Here is a 22,370-nt window from a genome sequence, read left to right as displayed (position 1 = left end):
TATTATGTATATAATATTCTGTCTGTGTATATGCCTACAGGCCAGAAAGGGCACCAGACCCCATTACAGATAGTTTTTTGAGCCACCATGTGGTTGCTGGGAATTGAACTCAGGACCTTTGGTAGAGCAGGCAGGCAATGCTCTTCACCTCTGAGCCATCTCTCCAGCCCCGAAATGTTTAGATTTTTTAAGAGATTATGCTGGTTTAGTAAAGTAATTCCTCCAAGATTCATGTCTTCAGAAGCACAAGAAGGTAGCTAGATTTTCAGTACCATTCATGGTGTCTGAACTTTTGTTAAGAGAGTCTTAAGTCCAATGAAAGAAGTCCAATGTTGGTTACCACCAAGGTGTGCTTGCCACTATTGCATCCTTAGGACTATCATGCTGGGATGACAATTGATGTGGCTCATAGGCATAGCTGGCTAGGATTGTTGGTTGTTTCCCTTCTTTCAAACTTTGCTTGGTGCTCCCATGAATGCTATTCCTTGGGGAGCAATTTACTTTGAGACAAAGTCTCTGTATTTTCAGCTGTTCAAGAGTCACTATGTAGAGCTTGCTGGCCTTGAACTCAGAGTTTTTCTAGCCCATGCCTCCTGGGGGTGGGGTTAAAAGGCTGGCATGGCCTTGCCCAACTATATATCACTTTTGTTATTGTGTCTTAGTGTTTTGTTTTTTTGAGACAGGGTTTTGCTGTGTATCCTTGGCTGACCTGGAACCTAATCTGTATCACAGGCTGGACAGGAAATCCAACTGTCTCCACCTCAATAGTGCTGGGATTAAAGGAGTGTGTCACTACTACCTGACCTGACAATTACAGCTTACTTGACAGAGAAGAGTAACCACCTGGATCTCTTGATCATTCATATTAAAGACTTCTATTACACTAAACTAACAACTCTAACTGAAATAGATGAGTTTGCAGGTGCATATAACATACCCAATTTCAAAACATGAAACAAATCATGTAAACAGAAGTATAAGTAGCAATGAGACTGAAGAAGAATAAAATGCCCCCCTTAAATAAACATCAGGATCAGATTGACAGGATTCCATTAGAACTCCAAAAAACCAACAGCAAAGCTAACTACAATACTATTTGACATAAAAAAACAACATTTCCTGACTCTTAGTATTACCTGATATTAAACCAGATAAACTGGGTATGATGGCACATGCCACATTCTAGAGACGGAAGCAGATTATTCTCAGTGAGTTCAGTGCCACCCTTGTCCGCCAGGGAGTTCCAGGACAACCAGAGTTACACAGAGAAAACATTTTTTTTTTAAAAAAAACCAGCAAAACAAACAAACAAAAACCAACAGATAATGCAAAACCTGAAAGAAATTACAGTCTGATGTGGTCATTTAAATTTTTCTCTGAGCAGTGCAGGTTTGGGCACGCCTTTAAACCCAACTCTCTTCAAGCAGACAAATCTCAGAGATTTCGAGGATAACTTGTTCTATAAAACTAGTTTCAAGATACATAGGATTACAGATAGAATCCCTGTCTCAAAAAAATCTATTTTGCCAGGCGGTGATGATGCACGCCTTTGATCCCAGCACTTCAGAGGCAGAGGCAGGTGGATCTCTGTGAGTTCGAGGCCAGCTTGGTCTATAAGAGCTAGTTCTAGGATAGGCTCCAAAGCTGCAGAGAAACCCTGTCTCAAAAAACAAAACAAAACAAAACAAAAATCTATCATTAACTATTTTACATTCACAAACACATATATGTATAATACAAGTGCACTCTGTATATGTTTGTGTGTTTGTATCTCAAACATTGTCCACTCTCACCTCCTACCTCTCTACTGTCCTGGTCTACAATGCCAACTAATCTCTCTATTGTGTTTATCACTACTCATTGTTCTTGGGATCCACTGAGACTGATCAGAGACATCTCTAAGACTGTGAGTCTGGATCTGTGTGTTGGAGCCTGGTGGGCTCAGCAGAACTACAGCTAAATGCAATGATTCTTCTCCTCCAATCCATCCATAGCCAACATTTGGGCCCTATAAGCCTTCCATTTCCTACACTTGTTATATATTTTGCTTGTGTTCTGGCAAATTAAGCTTGCCTGGAGATGAGAGGGTGGAGTTAGTCACAAGTTAACTATAGACGCCAGGTAGTGTAGAGAAGCTAAATAAGAGGGTGAACCCAAAGAAAAACATATCGTCATCCTCCTGGATGTTAACCTTCATCAGGCAATGAAAGGAGACAGAGACAGAGACCCACATTGGAGCACTGGACCGAAATCCCAAGGTCCAAATTAGGAGCAGAGAGAGAGCACGAGTGTGCACCCATATACTGAGACAATGGGGATGATCTATCGGGAACTCACAAAGGCCAGATGGACTGGATCCGAATAAGCATGGGATAAAAACCGGACTCGCTGAACATAGCGGACAATGAGGACTGCTGAGAAGTCAAGAACAATGGCACTGGGTTTTGATCCTACTGCACGTACTGGCTTTGTGGGAGCCTAAGCAGTTTGGATGCTCACCTTACTAGACCTGGAAGGAGATGGGAGGTCCTTGGACTTCCCACAGGGCAGGGAACCCTCACTGCTCTTTGGGCTGATGAGAGAGGAGGACTTGATTGGGGAAGGGGGAGGGAAATGGGAGGCGATGGCGGGGAGGAGGCAGAAATCTTTAATAAATAAATTAACTAATTAAAAAAAAAGAATCAGGTACTGGAGGATCACACCTTTAATCCCAGCACTTGGGATGCTCATGCTTTTTTAATCCCAGCCCTCAGGAGATGGAGACAGGAATAGAAAGCAAGTGGAGACAGGATTCTAGTCCCCATTCGGTCAGAGGATCGGAAGAAGTCAAAAGACACTGGTGACTGCTCCTTTGCTTCTCTGGTCCTTCAGCATTTACTTCGATATCTGACTCCAGGTATTTGTTGATAATACTAATTAGTGTTATAGCCAGGCGGTGGGCACACACCTTTAATCCCAGCACTCGGGAGGCGGAGGCAGGCAGATGTCTGTGAGTTTGAGGCCAACCTGGTCTACAAGAGCTAGTTCCAGGACAGGAAACAAAAAAGCTACGGAGAAACCCTGTCTCGAAAATCCAAAAGAAAAAAACTAATTAGGGTCGTGCTTCTTACACTGATTGTGTGGCCAATGCAGGTAAATCGAGTTGCTGTTGGTTACTGAGCAACAGTTGTTACACAGCAGCTGTGTGGAGTCTAGAGCGCAGCATGTCTTACCTCTTCCTCCTCTTTTCCTTCTCATTCCCTTCCCTAGATCTCTTCGTCAATGATCCCAGAGCCATAGACAGGATGGTGTAACTGACATTTTCACTGCTGGAACCACATTACTTACTTACTGTTTCTGCAACCAGGACAGCAAGAATCTCTGCATTAGCCACTGCATTTTTTACTTCAAAGAATTTTTCTATATTTTATCTTAAATCACCTTTAGCATGTATCACCCTAACTTGTTTCTGAGTTAGTAAAATGACAAGGCCACCATCTAGGGGTGAGATCAGTACAGCTCAGGAGGAACTCAGCCCAGGGATGTTAGCAATGAACTCTGACTTCTTGAGACACCCAATTCTTTTCAAAATTCAAGTTCCTGTACTGTCTCTCCCCAAGGCAAAATTGAAGTATTTGGTTTCGGCTTCTCATGTTTGTATGTTCACGATGGGACGCTAGAATCTGAATTTAGCCTGTTATGGTTTGGTGTTACGCTGAGTGATATTTTGTTTGTGTTCTGACAAATAAGGCTTGTGTGGAGATCTGAGTGCCAAGATAGCTATAGAGGACATGCAGAGGTGGCACCCACCATTAATACCAACTCTTGGAAGGAGGAAGCAGGGAGATCAGTAGTTCATCGACACCCTGGGCCACAGGAGATAGAACCAGTCAAAAAGAGAGAAACAGCTGGGCAGTGGTGGTGCATGCCTTTAATCCCAGCACTAGGGAGGTGATGACAGGAATATAAGGCAGGAGGAGACAAGATCTCGGTCCCACTCGGTCTGAGTATTCCTAGATGTAAGAACTTTCTGGTGGTTGGTTGCTCTGCTTCTCTGGTCCTTCAATGTTCACTCCCGATATCTGACTTCAGGTTTTTATTGATAAAAGTAATTTGGGTTGCGCTTCAGGTGTAAGCATGTTGTTCACCAAGAGCCTACTACTCAAGTAGAGGTTAGGCTGCCTGTCTTTTATCTGAAGGGTTCAGAACTCACTGTGAGGTCAGACACCGGGATGCAGCGTCCTCCTAGATCCAGTTCTGGTTGTGGCTGGCAGCAAGCATGTGGGGAGCTGTGCAGAGCGGGTCCAGGGCAGCCTGACAGCTGGAGCTGTGTGGAAAGCAGCCTGAGACGGAGTGGGGTTTACAGGTCTCTAATGGGACGGAACACCTGTCAATCAGAGAAGATTAGTTGAAAAGAATGGTGCAACTGGAAAACTAGAAGAGATGCCCGTGGTAGGCGGGTTTAGGGGGGGAAACCAGGTACCCGGAAGCGGAGGTATTTTGGGGCGGGGACAGGAGGAACAGCTGGGAGGAATCAAGCTGAAGTGACTGCAATTTCAACATTCCCTGTTTCACTTGCGGAATCCTGAGGTGCAGACCTGGGAGCGGAGGAGTAGGCGGGTGTCGCTGCGACGCGGTGGCGGCGCCGAGCGGCCTGGGAAAGTCAGCAGCGCAGCGGCGGGAACCGCAACCCTGCGGCCCTGGAACCTCCCAGGTCTGAGGAGCTGAGGGGTTGGGACCCAGCAGGGAAGGCGCAAAGGGGTGCAAGCAGTTTCTCTGCTGTTCAGAAGGAAGTAGGCTCTGAAGTTCTGGTGTGAGTGTATTACCCTTGTCTGAAACATCTGTTTGTGGTATTTTGATGACATTCACATGGTCATTGCTATTGGACAGGTTCTGCATCTGCTACTGTTGTACTTTAAGCTGTTTCGTCAGTTTTCTCCCACTCCCGTGATGCGGTTGTTTATGTGGCTCTGCAGTGCCATTTGTTGTGTTTTGTTTTGGGGGTTTTTGTTTTGTTTTGGTTTGGTTTGGTTTTTCGACACAGGGTTTCTCTTTAGCTTGTCTATAGCTTTGGAGCCTGTCCTGGAACTAGGAATTTCCTATGAGAGAGATCATTCAATGCCTGTCTTTGGGTCTGGGTTACCTCATTCAATAGGATCTTTTCTAGGTCTATCCATTTACCTGCAAAGCTCGTGATTTCAATTTTCTTTACAGGTAAATACGATTTCATATTGTATATATACACCACATTTTCATAATCCCTTTGTCAGCTGAAGGACATTTGGGTTGTGTCCCTTTTATAGCTGTTGTGAGTATAGCAGCAGTGAACATGGGTGAGCCCTTGCTCACCCATGCTGTGGAGTAGGCTGTCAAGTCTTCTCAGCAGTCCCAAAGAACAGCTTCAGGGGAGTTCAGTTCCCAAAGAGGAGGTGTGGAGTCAAGGGGGAAAGAAAGGGATGAATGCACATCTGGAGGTTCAGCAGCTTTCTTGTTCTCTCTCTACTTGTGCAGCCTGTGTGTAGGCTAGGTGCTCGTGCAGTTATGTTAGACAGTCTGAAATAATTTTTACCTTAACCATGTTGCATGTAGAATCATTTGATGTTCAAAATATTTCATAAAGCCGGGTGGTGGTGGCGCACGCCTTTAATCCCAGCATTCGGGAGGCAGAGGCAGGCGGATCTCTGTGAGTTCGAGGCCAGCCTGGTCTATAAGAGCTAGTTCCAGGACAGGAACCAAAAGCTACGGAGAAACCCTGTCTCGAAAATCAAAAAAAAAAAAAATTTCATAATAATCATTTAACTGGCTGATTATAATATTTTTCTGTTCCTCAGTTCTATCGTAGAGGCCTGTACTTTTCATACACATCCAGAAAGGAAGACCCTGGCATCTCATTTCTTTTTCATCAACCCACACTATTCCTATTTCCTCTGTATAGACTCCGGTATATAGGGCAATGAATATACTTGTGACATCTTGAATCCAGAGCTGAGTTAAGAAATTTATCAGAATCTTCCCAATTGGTACCACAATCCATGGGACGCAAGGAAGACTCTTCTTACTGGGACTCACCTGTCATGGCATGACCCTACCCACCTTTCTTCAAAGTTTTCTCTCAAAACCATACATTTATTTCTCTGGGGTCTGCATAATCAGAAAACTCCCCATTTTGCAAACAAACATGGATTGTTACTTCCCATTTCTCCTGTTTTTATCTATTCTTCACATGAAATTTATATTTTCCCATGTTCTTATGGGTGATTCCTCCGACTCATCCGTACAATTTTTGCCATTGGTGTATTGTCTGTGGTTTTGCTTTGTTGAAATGAATTGCTTTACTTTGTACTAACTATACTTTGTATTTTGTCTTGAACTGTACTTTTATCTCCACCAATTTTAAGGTAGAATTTTTCTGGATGCAACAATATTATTGACAGTGACTTTCCCCCCCAAGCTTCAAATGTCATTTCATGCCATCCTGGATTTGGGATCATTGACTAGAAGCCTGGGCGTAGTCTCTTCCTTGGGTCTTTTCATATGTTTTGACGTTTTTCTTTAACTGCTTTCAGTATTAATTTTTTTTCTTTTTGACCCGTTATTTGAAAGGGCAGCAAGTCATCCATCTATTCATTATTCCTGAAAGAGAAACACAAAGAAGAGAAACAATAAGAAATGGCTGATTCTCCAGTTAATTTGTCCCAGGTCAGTGGTCATGTCCCTTTTTATTTATTTTATTTATTTATGGTAGAACTGTTATAGTTTGAGACACCAGAAGCCTTTAATTGTTTTAACTTCATTATGAAAAATGTTGCAAAAAACAAGCAGACAAAAGTTACACACTGAAATTCACCAGACCCAAAGTCTATACAACTCAATGCACTTTTATGCAGTTAGAGTTCCAGCCTCACAAGGGATTGTATGTTTTTGTTGTATAACTTATTTTTGTGAACATGTTTACCATGAAAAAGAAAAAAAATTGACAGAATTAGAACTAGACAAGAAATTAATTTAATCCTTTTTTATAACTTGTGTTCATTACCTGCATTAGTCCTAACTCAACCCTAATACTTAATGTTTCTTGTTCTCTTTTTCCATGCTCTACTGTGCCCACATATACATTATTTCCATATCCACACATTATTTACTAGATTCTGCATATGAGGGAAAATACAGTTTCTTCTTTTTGAAACTGTATTATCTCACTTAATATCACATATTTTGAGTCTATCCATTCCTGCAAATTTTTATTACATGCATCTCCAGCTGAATAGTATTTCACTTTATATGTATACCATTTTCATTATCCATTCACCTGTTGATTGACAGTTAGGTTGATTACAATAGTTTGCTATGGTGAATACTTTAGCAGTAAACATGGGATGTAAATATCTCTAAATTGGGGTGCAGAGTACCTTATGTAATGCCCAGGAGTGAGAAGCTGAGTCTTACTTTAGTTCTCTCTTCATTTTTTTTTAAATAATCTCCAAGTTGATTCCCAGAATGGCTGTATTGATTTACACTTTCCCTAACATACCAACAGTTAATAAGGGTTCTTTTTTCTGAGGTGAGGCAGTATTTCAAAGTAGTTTTATTTTGTGTTCCCATAATGACATTTTAGGAATCCTAAACACTTTTGCAATAATTATTGGCTGTTTGTATATTTGTCTTTGAAAGTCTGTCTTCAGTTCATTTGCCCATTTGTTGTTGGCAGTTTTATTTCCATGTTACTTAATTTCTGTAACTCTTGGTAAATTCTGTGTTTGAGCCCCTATCCCAAGTGTCGCAGGTATAGATTCTCTCCCATTCTGTGGGTGTCTGTGTGCTCTGCTGATTGTTTCTGTTGATGTACAGAAACCCTTTGTTTTCATGTTGTCCCATCTGTTGATACTTGGGTCAGTTCCTGTTGGTGTTCTTTCTAATCAATAAGTCCTTGTCCGTCTCCATATCCTCATGGGTAGTTCCTGTGTTTCCTTAGTATCTGTGTTTATGGATTTAAATAAGGCTTTTGATCCATTTTAATGGATTTTTGTACACGTAAAGATAAAAATCTAATTTCATTTTCCTGCTGGATCCAGTTTTGCCTGCACCATTTGGTGAAAAGACCATATTACTCTAATCTATCTTTTTGCCTCCCTTATTAAATATTTAGTGGACATACAGTATTCTTTCTGGATCATATATATATATATATATATATATATATATATGTATACACACACACACATATATATAGTATTCTGTTATATTCCTGTACAATTGTCTGCCTATACCAGGCTCTCTTTAGGACTACACCTGTACACTGTAACTCAGTTATGACTACATCTCCTGTAGCACTTTTCTCAACTTTACTCTCCCCGGGTTATTTGGGAATAAATATCTCACGTGAATTTATGACCTTTTAATTTTGAAAATTTCTACTCTAGCATATGAACAAAAATATGTTTAAGCCTAATTGCTGTAGAAGATGTAACTATATCTTTATTTATTAGTGTGTGAGGATGTCTGTGGCATATAGGCTCCATTGGTGGGGTCTGTTGTATTTCCTTCAATCATGGTTATAAAAGCGCACATTGATGAATCACAAGGACTAGTTGTCACATCTTAACAATCTGTCAAATTAAAAGAGACATATCTTGATTTTTTAATGCAGTATATTACTTGGATCCTAGTACTAAAAATTTAAGCACATTAGACAGTGCAGAACATGGGTTGATGTTGCCATGAAACTGATGTTCTTGAGCGTAGATTCAGATTGTAGTCTACCTATATTTCTCTTTGGTGCTTAATATCACAACAGTGATGACGTGTCCATGTGTTTGTTGGCACTGACTATCTGTTTGTCTCAGAAGAATTGCTGCTCACTTTGTTAGGAAGCTCATTGAACTAATGAGAAGAGTTCAGTACTTTTTATTTATCTTTTCTACCCCCCAAACAGGAGCCCACTGTGCAGCCCTTTCTGGCTGGGACTCATTATGTACAATTCATGGAATACATCAGGAATGAAGTCTTAGAGTGCTGACTGATTGGTGTGCATCAACAATCGCATTTGATGCAGAAAACTTTTCTTCGTGATTGCGTTGCTCTAGTCAGTTCCTCTGGCAGCCATGACTCAATTCCTCTACTCTAAACCTGCAGTGTTTTACAATGGAGATTTGGGGAAAGGGCTGGGACCTCTGGCAGCCATGACTCAATTCCCCTACTCTAAACCTGCGGTGTTTCACAATGGAGATTTGGGGAAAGGGCTGGGACCTGCAGGTTTGCATTTCTATTCCCGATTCATGGCTCAGACAGAATGTGTCCGACAAATAAAGAGTCATGAAAACTGCTAACCTAAAATACAGCATAAGCACTAAAAAGAATGCATTGAGCTCTACAAAATTCAGACACAGTAGCTCAGATTTTCTCCTGAGCCATTCTTCTGTGCTATATTTTATTTGCAAAACACTGAAAATGGACTATAATTCTCACACAATTTAATGTCTTCATTTACTCACAGGAAATCGATGTCACTTCTGAATCCATCTAGTTACCACACATAACATGCTTACCTAATGTATTTTCAGACTTACCTCAATTTTTATAACTCTTTGGGAATGAAATATTCACCAGAACTTCTGAAAGTGTTAATTGCCTAAGATGCCTTATGCCTATCCTTGAGTTAAATTTCAGATTTTATCAAATGTGGCTGATGTAGATTTTTTATCTGCTTGCCAGTGACTCGGATATTCTTATAAGAGTAATCTTCATCGAATGTTGTAATGTTAAAATTGATAGTATACATTGCTGTTACACTCGTCGTTACTGCGGAGGAAAAAAACAGTTATAGATTCAGTCGTGAATTCTGTCTTCCATACATATCTGTTCCTTTTGTTTAATGGAATGGAGTTGATGGAAGGGAGTTTATACATACAAACTAAGAATGTTCGAGTACAATCATATCAGGCTGAAACATGCACAGGATTGATTCACTGTCAGTACTTTAGCATGATCTATAGGTATAACAATTAAAGCACATTTCCTCATTACCATTTTCCTTCTGAGACTTGTACATTGTGATTCATGGGACACAAACACAACATCCATACCAAGTAGACAACTGTGTCCAAACCTAAATGTGTGTCTCTTTTCATGGATGTGCTTGTGAAACTACTTTGTCATCTTGATTTCAGGGACTTAGAACATTCATTATAAAGCGTGACTATATCAGAAATCATTGCTTTGAGTAATTGTATTCACTCATCTCCATCCCTAATTTCCTCAAGTCTCCTTATCTCAAGGAAAGCCTCTTTCCAGGATCACTTGGTCAAACTGTACTTTGTTTCAGGATCCATTGACATTCAGGGATGTGACTGTGGACTTCTCCCAGGAAGAATGGGGATGCCTAGACTCTGCTCAGAGGGCTTTGTACATTGATGTGATGTTGGAGAATTACAGCAGCATGCTCTTTGTGGGTGAGAGCATTTTTATTGTAGAATTCCTCAAGCACCCTTTTTATGTACCTAATTTATAGGTTGTAAACTTCATTAAGCTGTCTTGGAAACAAAGGGAAGCCTGAAAGTTTGGTAGTAGAAATAACTTTTTCATGGAATTTGACTCTCTTTTCATGTTAAAGGTGTCATTCACCCCTCACTTTGCCTCCAAAATGAATTCAGAAACCCAGTAGCATATATTTCCATACATACCTTAAAAACAGTTTCCACATTGTAACTTAAATGGTTTTGTGAGAAACCAAACTCAAGATAGGTGATCTAAAATTTTTTCTTTAATATGCTAAAAGACTCTTACAGGAAATAGCAATTGGAAATACTTCCTAGATTCTTGTACTTTGTGTTCTCTTTGTGTATTGAGCACATTTTTTTGTTAGATGTCTGTATTATTTCTAAAAGTTTTAGCATGGGTCATGGGCTACCTTACAGAACATGTGGATTATTGTGTGCAACATAGGCCTGGTCACCTGTCCTGAGCAAATGAGATTGCCTTGGAATGTGGAGAGGAGAGAGTAACTATAAATAGGGTGAGCCCTTGAATGAGCAAGACAACAGTGATGGCTTCCAGTGAAAGAGAAAACAAGAACTGGAAATGTTTTTGCTATATTCGATTTCACTTGATAGGATGCCTTGATCATTAGCAGAGTGGTTCTGGTCCCAGGATGCAACCTGCCTATTGTAACTGTTAGGAGGCATTGTTATATTATACCTGAATTATGATAACTTAATAATAGTATAAAATGCAATTTTATTTAACTATGCTGATATCAGATTGGAATAATTTTATAAGCTTTAAATCTAATGTCAATCCATGAAGTAGGATTATTCTGAAATTGCATTCCTTGCATGTCTATCTTCATATTACATATTTTGTCCCAGTGGCAAATACACAGAAACCCTTCTGGAAAATATTCTTAGGAGTCTGTCGTGTGCCAGCTTGAGAACAGCCAAATGAAGAAAGTTAGAAAACACAGTAGTGTGTGGAGTTCAGACTGTGGAGGATAGAAATAAACAGTAGTTGCCTGCCTCAAATGATCTGAGCCTCTGGTATGTGGCAGAAACAAATGTTTTCCATCCATTAATTTGGAAGGATCTAATATGTTTTTCCGGAGAGAAAAAACATTTGATGCTTTTAATTAAAACTTTAATCTTTAGAGGTATTGGGTCTCCTGAACAGTACTCATTGCCTCTCACTTAGTAAATATAAATTCTCTGAACCTGGGATTGTATTAAACTATACTTCATCAATCTCTGAGAAAAAAATATTTAAAAATAGAGACATGTATTTTTAATATAATCAATCAATGAGCTCCATTCCACAGCTAATTGCTAATGTCTCAATTTTCTGATCCATCTTCTGCCATTAGACATTTTCGATAAGGAAGAGGTATCTGCTATATCTCAGACCCTTGGAGCCTGTCTGTTTGTTTTTTGTGAGGATACATTCAATTACAGTGAAAAGAAAATATCTAAGAAGTTGTTTATTATCTTAAAGATAATCTAAAGATTATCTTTAGAAAGAACTCAGGGAGACAGCCATTTATTAAATGTTTAGTTTGGATCAAGCCCTATTAATCTGAATTATACTTATTTTCAGAGAGCTATTGCATATGTGATCCTATCTGTCAACATGTAAAGACTGCAAAGGAGTCATCTCAGTATAATGAGCTTGACAACGTACTTCAGGACCCCTCCACATGTGCACTTTATAGAACAAATGAAACTACAGAAAACTCTAATAACTACAGATGCAGTAATAACAGGGGTGCTTCTATTGACCCATCAAACCCAGATAGACATGAAAGCATGCAAACTGGAGAAAAAACTTGCAATTCTAAAGTCTGTGAGAAATCATTAAATTTGTATCCCAACATTACTCAAGATCAGAGACTCTACACTGCAAGATCAGAACACAAGCAGGGAGAATATGATGACTACTATGACTCTACATATAGACTTTTGCAACAAAAATTCTCCACTGGAGAGACACCACACCAGTGTGGGAAATGTGGGAAATACTTCAGTGCTGCTTCAAGCCTCACTGTACATCAGAGAATACATACCGAAGAGAGGCCTTACAGATGTGAAGAATGTGACAAATCTTTTACCCGGCCTTCAACTCTTAGAGCACATCAGAAAATTCATACTGGAGAGAAGCCTTACAAGTGTGAAAAATGTGACAAATCCTTTATCCGGCATTCAACTCTTAGAACGCATCAGAGAATTCATACAGGAGAGAGGCCTTACAGTTGTAAGGAATGTGGCAAATCTTTCACTACATGCTCGGACCTCAGAACACATCAAAAAATTCATACTGGAGAGAAAATTCATAAATGCAAACACTGTGACATGTCTTTTCTCCGAATTTCAACTCTTAGAAGACATCAGAGTGTTCACACTGGAGAGAGACCTCACAAATGTCAGAAATGTAACAAATCCTTTATTGACATGTCACATCTTAGAGCACATCAGAGAAATCATACTGGAGAGAGACCTTACAGTTGTAAGGAGTGTAAAAAGTCTTTTATGAGGTACTCCCACCTCAAAGCCCATCAGAACATTCATACTAGAGAGAAACAACAAATGCAATGACTAACATATCATATATCCATCTTTCAAATTGTAGAATACATCAGAAAGTTCACACTAGGGAGAAAAATGCCATTCTCATAATGTACATTTTTTGATATTTTTCTTATAAATTCCATCAGCATATATAATATGCTACAGGATAATTTTTGTATATTGTGATGATGGGTCTTTGCCACATTTTCCTCTGATTGGTTGAATAAAGCTCTGAGTGGCTGATAACTAGACAGGAGAAAATGGGAAGAACTTCTCAGAAAAGAGAGGAACTTGGGATGAATCTGGTGTGGCAGCAGATGACAGCAAGTCTTGGGAAGAGTCAGATGTACAGAATGGAGGAGAGGTAAAGAGCCAATTGGCAAAATGTAGGTTAATAGAAACCTGATATTTTAAGTTATAAGAGCTAGTTGGTGCTGTAAGAACCCCTTCAGCCAATATCCTCTAAGATACCAACATGGTCTCTTATCCTGTAAATGCTAAGATAAAACACACACTTCCTCTCTTCCGGCTGCTGGATTCAGTTCCTGTTCCCCATTCATGCAGAGGACTGTGATATGTGAGTCTACCTCTAAATAAATAACCCTTTATTATATTCAATTTGGAGCTAGTGTGGAATTTCTTTTTAGCGTCCATCTTCATCTGGCGCCCAACCATGGGAACCAGTCTACCCTTTTTATTACCAGCTGCACTGACTATCCACGCCCATGGCTCCAGCTGGCACTTAGACACAGCACATTGCTGCTCAGCATTCCCCAGCTCATGACCCATACACTGCTGCTCAGTACATTACACACTGGCCCACATACTGCTGCCTATATGATCCTCGTGGCACGCACAGTCCATGAAACACACTGACAGGAAGCTTTGGGTTTTCTTTATCTAACATGTGCAAAACCAAAAACTGGGATTGTCCACTGCTACTTGCATTCCTCGGTCATGCAACTGCAACACCTGCTGACCAATAGTGATTATTACACATACTCCAATTCACTGTAATTGACTCATGACAGGTAAGATATGAAAAGCTACAAAAATTACCAATAACATACCTATCCAAGAGTTCAATAATTATTTCGCATATGCTATAGATGGTCTTTTGCAATGCTTATGTGATTTTCTTGATATATCCCTTTAATTGGATCAAAGGCTTAGTTTTGATTTTCAAATTATCACATTAAATGTGGTTTGATAACACAGCCAAGAATGAGGCACTTTGGGAAATGATGTAATCTTCACAGACTAATAATGGACAGCTAGTTGGGGAAATCAACATTTTGGAGATGGATATCATCAGTTTGACAGACAAAATGCAGTCAGTGTCTAAGGGTGCTGAGACATTATTTGAGAGATTTAGTGCTGCTGAATTTAATAATCAGAATATGTTGAAAAGTTACTATCGATTAACAGATAATGGAAGGTAATATCCACAGCATCAAAATTATGTCCAAGGATGAGATGTTATCTTTACTAGACAAATTTCATACCTTTGAATCCTCAATGAGGACATTAGAACAGAACACTGGACAGCAGATTCAGACTTTACAAAAGACAGTAGTAAAAAGATTTGAAAAGATTGAGGAATGTTTCTAAACTGGTAAGCAGGGAGAAAAGGTGCAAGGACAGAATTTAGCCTCATCAGTACATGCCATACTCTGGGATGACTTACCCAGAGTCTTAAACTACTGATCCAGTAATTCCCTCTGAAAAACAATTGCCACAAAGTACCCTAAGGTAGTCACAGAATATATCTGTGAACCAATACATATGAGTGATCTAAAAGATATTAAGCAATAGTATCTTATGGACTACATTCACAATTTGTTTGGGAAATGGTGAAAATATCTGTTTCAAGAAATAAGGCTACCCCACATTAGTAGCTTCAATTAAGTACAATGGTCCTAGAAGACAAACCTCAGCTGCTTTGGAAGTGTTATTGGAGAGAAGAGGCAATTTTAGAACAACCGGAGAAAGCAAAGGGATTTGAGACTTCCCAAGATCAAATTCTTGGTGAGGGCCATTACCCCAATCCTCAGGACCAAGCTCTCTACAATGAACATACTTTGTCCCTGAGTAGCACTGCAGCTTTAAATGCTTGGGGAAGTATTCAGAAACTAGGAAAGTGAATTGAATCATATATTTGGGCTAAATAGAGCCAGAGAGAACCATTTAGTGGCTTTTTACAAAGACTAACTGAGGCTGTACAAGTAGGACAATCAGAAGCTAGATGTGTACTTATTGAATCTTTGGGTTTTGAAAATGCCAGTTTAGTTCCTGATTACTTCTAAGCCAAGATGTCATGCACATTTCTATTGTCTATTGAAATTTCATGTACACTTATATTGAATAAACTAGAAATTTATTAGTGAAAAAAAAAAAGAAAATGCCAGTTTAGGATGGAAAAAGATCCTTGGGCCTTCAAAGGTTAGATCATCACCAGTAGATGAATGGATCTTATATACCATGAATGTTGAGACATTGGACTACAGTACTGACTCTTGTGTAGAAGAGATTTCCAATGGTATAAGGAGAAACCAAAATGCCAAATGTTTTAATTGTGGTAGAATAGGACATCTGAGAAGGGATTGTAGACAAGGAATTCCTAGGGATGATGTTTCCTCTATGAATGGCAAAAATAGGAATTCTAGGTCTCGTTCTGGTATATGTAGGAGGTATGGCAAAGACCAACATTGGACCAATGAATGTAGATAGACAAAAGACAGATAAGGCAACCTGATACCATTGGAAAACTCCTGGGGGTTCCATGTCAAATGTGGTCCAGTCGTTCCCAGTCACTGTGGAGAACATGTCTCACCAGGAAAAATTTAAAAATCCAGAGCCTACTGTAAAAAACCATAATGTTCTGGATGATAGAATAGACATGGAGGATCTATAAAAAAAAACCAGTAGGAAGTAAAAAACATATATTTGGTAGACTTCTATAAATGATCAAAAACTACAGCTAATAAATGACATTGTAATTGATGGATTAATAGGTACAGGTGTGGACATAAGAATCATTAACTCAAGAATCTTGGCATCCAAATTGGACTCTTCAAGAGGTAAAAATTCAAGTCTTGGGAATTGGAACCCTATCTCATGTGAAACAAAGCATGAGATGGGTTGAATACATAGGGCCAGAAAGACAGAAAGAAAAGTTCAGATCATATGTAGTTAATATTGCAATGAATTTATGGGGTTGTGACTTGTTGCAGCAAAGGATTGCCAAGATTAGCATTTTTGCAGTCCAAAAATTCATTTTTCTGGAAAGGATATTATAAGATATTACAAACAAAGGTCACCAGCCATTCACCATATACAAGAACACAAAGAAACTAGCAAACCTTCAGAAATACAAATGTCCCTGGCTGTAAAACGATTACCTGAGAAACCAATATGGAAGAAAAAAATGACCTTTAACAGAAGAGAAATTAAAGACTTTACAACAGCTGGTATGGGAAAATTAGATGCTCACCATGTTGAAGAATCAACCAGCCCTTGAAATTCTCCTGTATTTGTTGTAAAAAAGAAATCTGGTAAATGGAGAATGATGACAGATCTCAGAGCTGTCAATAAGGTAATTCAACCTATGGGCCCTCTACAATCTGGAATTCATCTGCCTTCTCTATTACCAAAAGGATGGCCTCTTATACTTATTGATTTAAAAGATTGTTTCTTCACTATACCTTTACAAGAAAAGGACAGAGAATAATTTGCCTTCACTGTGCCTACTTACAATAATTCTCAGCCTACTAGGAAATATCAATAGACAGTCCTCCCACACAGAATGCTTAATTGTCCATCCAACTCTGTGCCAATACTTTGTAAGTCAGCTATTGAAATAATATGTAAATGATTTCCTAAGTCTTTAATTTATACGGATGACATTTTGTTATTCAAATGCAGATAAATTAGAAGGAATTTTTGAAGAAGTAAAGACAGTTTTACCTAAATGAAGATTACAAATTGCTCCTGAATAATACAAAGTGGAGATTCTGTCAATTACCTAGGTTACAAAATAGGTTTACAGAAAATTAGAACATAAAAGGCACAAATTAGGAAAGACTGATTGCAGACTCTTAATGACTTTCAAAGATTGTTAGAAACATTTCCAGTCTACAACAAATTGTTGGAATAATACCTGATCTAATAATTCATTGAAACAAAATCTTACATGTTGACAAAGACCTAATTAGTCCCAGGGAATTGACAGCTGAAGTGGAAAATGAATTTATGATCATTGAAAAGACATTACAGGAGGCACATGTGGATAGGGTGAATCCAAATCTTAATTGTATTCTAACCATATTGCCTTCCAAAATTTCCACTACAGGAATTTTAAAGCAGAGGGTAGATATTTGCTTAGAAAGGATCTTTTAACCATATAAACCAAGTAAACTATTAAAGATTTATGTGGGAAATACTCTGAATTAATTATAAAAGGAAAATTGAGACTTCATTAACTAGCAGGTATAGACCCAGCAGAGATTATAGTGCCTTTTACTACTGATGAAGTTAAACAATTATGGGAAGACAATAAACCATGGCAAAGAACTTATGCTAAATTTTTGGGAGAAATTAATAGCAATTATCTCAAAAGTGATAGAATTAAACTTATAATGAGAACTACTTGGATTCTTCCCTGAATTGTAGGTGACACACCAATGAATGAAGATGGTACATTTTGTGGTGATGCAAATAAATCAGGAAAGGTAGGTTACAAATCAGAAGAACTAAGTAAGGTGAAAGAAAGTCCTTATAATTCTGTCCAAAAGGCAGAGTTATATGCTATTATGACAGTACTAAGGGATTTTAAAGAATTTATCAATATAGTTATTGATTCACAATTTGCAGAAAGAGTTGTTTTGCCTATCGAAACTGCTGAATTTATACCAGATGATACAGAATTGACTTCATTATTCATTCAGGTTCAGGACATAATCAGGAATAGGCTTTGTCCTATATACATAATACACATCCAGTAACATAACTGGTCTGCCAGGTCCTCTAGCACAAGTTAATGCAGAAATTAATTATTGATTGAAAGTATGCTAAAGTGTTGTCTGAAGTTTTCTGTCCTGCCTGGGTCCTGCAATCATTTAGTCCCAAAGAAATGATACAGAGGTCTATATTAGTTATAAACTGATTGGCCTTGTATCTCAGGCTTCTTATTAACTCTTACAACTTATATTAGCCCATTATTCTTTTCTGTGTTAGCCACATGGCTCAGTCCCTTTTTCAGTGAGGTAATCACATCTTGCTTCTTCTGTTACTGGGCTAGGACTGCAGAGGAATGGGCTTCCTCCTTCCCAGAATTCTCCAGTTCTCATTGACTCACCTCTACTTCCTGTCTGGTTGTTCTGCTGATGCTTCCTGCCTGACTACTGGCCAGTCAGCATTTATTTAAAATATAATTTACAGAATACAGACCATTGTCCCACACCACTAAAGGCCTCATAATTTTATAAGGATCATGATGTCAATATCAAAGGTTTAAAGAAAGTGTTTCCTGTTATATGGCAATAAGATAAGGAGATTATAAAGAGATGTCCTACTTGATCTTTCTATAACCAAATACCATTACCTGCAGGGAGTAACCCAAAAGGTACTCAATGGAATGAAATATGGCAGATGGATGTATTTTACTTTACAGAATTTAGAAAATTAAAATATGTACACTACACCATTGATACTTTTTCAGGTTTTCAATGGATAACTGCCTTAAGCTCAGAAAAGGCTGATTTTGTAATCACACATTTATTAGAAGTTATGGCCATCATGGCTTTACCTGCACAAATAAAGACAGACAATGGTCCAGCATATGTATCTAAGAAAATGAAACAGATTTTTTTGCTTATTATAGTATAAAACACATTATAGCTATATCAAAACACTTCTACAGGTCAGGCAGTTATAGAAAGATCAAATTGAACTATAAAGGATATGTTAAACAAAGAGGAAGTGATGGAAAATACCCCCAGAAATAATTGCATAATACTTCATTAACCTTAAATTTACTCAACTCTAATGAGACTGGAATGTTAGCAGAGAGACATTGAATAATAAAAAAAGCTTCTGATTTAAATCAGTTGGTGTAATTCAAGAATGTGTGACCTCAGAATGGAAACCAGGAGATGTGCTACACTGGGAAAGGGGTTTAGCTCTTGTTTCCACAGGATAAGAAAAGCTATGGATACTATGGAAATTGATAAAAATTCAGTTTGTAAAAGAGAAATCTCTTGAAAAAGAGAAATGACAGCTCATCCACAGAGGTGACAACCATCAGGTGGTAAAAAAAAAAAAAACCTCATAAGGGTTGGGGCAGGGTTCTATTCTTGTTGTTACAGGAAAATACACATCTTTAGAAAGTCAAGAGAGTCTGGACATTTGCATGCCTAAAGAGGAAAAATAACTATCCACAAAGGATCACCAAGCAAAGAAGAATATGACTTATAAGACCAGATCATCAAAAAAATAATTTCACAAACATATATAAAAGCTGGCTTTGGAATTGGACAATGGCTATTTTCTAAATTCAAGCATTTTGTTAAAACAAAAATTTAGAGTTTCTGTCTCATGTCAAGAGCCATCTCATCTGGTATGGGACAGAAAGAAGATAAATTTTAAGGAAATATCTTACTTTTCTCCATGACTAGTTTGCCTATATCATAGTTTTCACTGAATATATGTCTATATGAATAATGTTTAAGCTTTTCACAATGAACAGTAGATTTTTCTGACCATAATCTTTGAAGTTTCCAGGAAGAAGATAGGGTCCTACAATAAATGACTCCATCTGGTTGATATGATTTCATGACGCTAATAGCGCTACTATGAGACCAGCTTTTGGATACCAGCTGCTGACATGGTATACCTTCTTACAATGTTCTGGCCAGAAGTCTAAATAAGAACTTCAGAAAAACCCTATTAGCTACTCAGAGACTATTTGCAATTATACAAGACAATAATCTTGACACTAAACAATCATTTTACTTTTACAGGATCCCATAGAAAGAACATTGCCCCCATAACAGCTAGAAGGAATTTTAGAAGACGATGTTCCCTCTCCTAACAAAGTTTGTTAGGATTAGGGACACCATTTATGGGTTGATTATTACTGGTATAGGGTTGGGGGCTGGGTTTGAAATTATGTAGGCCCAGAGATCTCCATGAAAAAAGAGGAAAACTTAACGGGATAATAGGTAGATTAGTGTGAGCTTACTCACACTAATAATAATAATAATCATAGTGAGTAACAGAGTAAATACTTGTGAGCTATTATTTATTGACAATTTACATTAGTATAGGTTTTGTATATTGATACAAGTTCAAATTATATTTGCTATTTTGAATATGCTCCTATTTCTGTTTAAAGTATTTGTACACCTATGCAAAGTTATTTTGTCAGATTGTATGCATGTATGTTTCTATCTCTGTTTAAGACATTGTGTATATTGATACAATTTTTGGTATATATTATATTGCATTATATGTTTCTATCTCTGATCAAGATACTTATACATTGTTTACATTTTGAGGTCATTATCATTTACTGCACAGTTTAAAGATAGTTTAATATTCTGATAAGAAGTCTTTGTCTTCAAGTTATAGAAGTATTAAGTATTATAGGTCAACAGTCATCATGTTTGTTATAGTAAGACTATTGAGGTGCTTTAGATACATAAAGATTGTATTCTGCATCTTCAACCATTTCAAAGGTCTGTAGAACATAGCATTTAAATAACTTAGAGTTTTGTTGAGCTGAGACACAATTGCTCCTAGCAGCACCGATTTACTCCTGAGAGAATGTTGAGCACGGAAGACACTCTACTTGGAATTTGTTGAAGAAGAATGCTTAAAAAAATCCCACACTAGCTCAGAATTGAGAATAATAGACAGTTATTTATTTAGGGGTAAACTCACAAATCAAAATTCTCTGCTGGAACAGAGAACAGAAACCGAATTCTGAAGCTGTAAGAGGCCGAACGCATGCTCAACATTGGCATAAATAGTATAAGAGCCCATGCCCCAGTGGGCAGGTAACTACTAGCTGTAGGATTTCCTACAGCACATCCCCCTTTTGTTTAAATAAGAGAGTTCTAAGCCTAATACAAAATTATATACAATAAGAATAAATATATTCAATAATTTTTCTACCCTAACTAGTTTAAGTCTTCTATAGTAAATAACTGGGACAAGTCATGAGAGGAAAGTGACAACCGCTATCTAGTCTTCAACCGCATTGAAGTTCTGAGAAGGGAAATAGTATTACTTGAGTAAGCAGGAAGTGCAATCAAGCAACTTGCAAAATGTGTAACAAATGACAGAGACAACTGGCTACCTGGGCAATCATGCATGCATGCATGCATACAATATGACAAAGTAAATTTGCCTAGGTATACAAATATGGTGGACAAAAATAGGAAATATTCAGTATAATTTAACTTTGTATCAAGAGACATGAATCTATACCAATGTAATTGCCTATAAATAATAGCTCACGAGTATTCACTCTATTACTCACTATTATTATTAGCGTGAGTAAGCTCACACTAATCTATTATCCCATCCAACTTTCCTTTTTTATTCAAAGAGATCTCTGAGCCTATAAAATTTCCCCTCCAAACCCCCACCCTATAACAATTATAATCAATCCCTAAATGGTGTCTCTAACCCTGAAGACAAACTTTTTTGGGAGAGGGGATGTCGTCTTCTAAAATTGATTCCATCTGTCATAAGGGTGATGGTTTTTCTATGGAATCCGGTGAAAGTAAAATGATGGATAAGTTTCAACATTACTGTCTGGTATAATTGCAAATGTCTCTGAGTATTCAATGAAAGGTATGATGAAGACAAAAAGAGGTATGAAGAAAGGTAAAATTTCTAAATTCTTTTTTCTTTCTGTTACATACCAAACAGCTCTTGACATGAAACAGAAACTCTGAATTCTTTTGAACAACATGCTTGAATATAGTGAAGGATGGAGCTGTTGTCCAACTCCAAAACCAGCTCTATATATTCATATATATATGTACACACACACATATATATATGTATTTATACATATATATGCTTAAATGTATGTGTATCAGTCACCTGACATTATAAATCATGTTCCTTTTTATCAATGATTCTTCATGGATAGCTATTTTTTCATCTATCAGCATTCAAATATCCAGGGTCTTTTGAATTTTTGAAGATGTGTATTTTTCTGCAAAGACAAGAACAGAACCCTTCCCCAACCCTTATGAGGTTTCCTTTCCATTTGTATGGTTGTTACCTCTGTGGATGAGTTGTCATTTCTCTTTCTCAGGAGGTTTCTCC

At 38.0% G+C, this 22,370-nt stretch overlaps 1 protein-coding gene across 5 annotated transcripts in view; it reads left to right on the top strand.

Annotated features, from left to right (window-relative positions):
• Positions 1–4,502: 4,502 nt before the first annotated feature.
• LOC121449258 (zinc finger protein 54-like) overlaps positions 4,503–22,370 on the top strand; it is a 38,695-nt gene continuing 20,827 nt past the window's right edge. The window contains exons 1-4 of one of the 5 annotated variants that reach the window (XM_041653568.1): positions 4,503–4,792; positions 6,588–6,678; positions 10,301–10,427; positions 12,061–13,624. In XM_041653568.1, the coding sequence (XP_041509502.1) occupies positions 6,649–6,678; positions 10,301–10,427; positions 12,061–13,055 (1,152 nt within the window). In that variant the 5' untranslated portion in view covers positions 4,503–4,792; positions 6,588–6,648 and the 3' untranslated portion in view covers positions 13,056–13,624. Of the gene's footprint in view, positions 5,194–6,495; positions 6,679–8,911; positions 10,053–10,300; positions 10,428–12,060; positions 13,625–22,370 lie in introns of those variants that run through there. The other 4 variants (XM_041653570.1, XM_041653571.1, XR_005974509.1 and 1 more) reach the window with 4 other exon arrangements.

Source organism: Microtus oregoni, unplaced genomic scaffold, assembly GCF_018167655.1.
Source record: "Microtus oregoni isolate MIOR12 unplaced genomic scaffold, Mior012 000006F_ref0000085, whole genome shotgun sequence".
Classification (NCBI taxonomy): domain Eukaryota; kingdom Metazoa; phylum Chordata; class Mammalia; order Rodentia; family Cricetidae; genus Microtus; species Microtus oregoni.
Note: the sequence above shows the minus strand (reverse complement) of the source record. Positions and strands in the feature narration are given on the sequence as shown.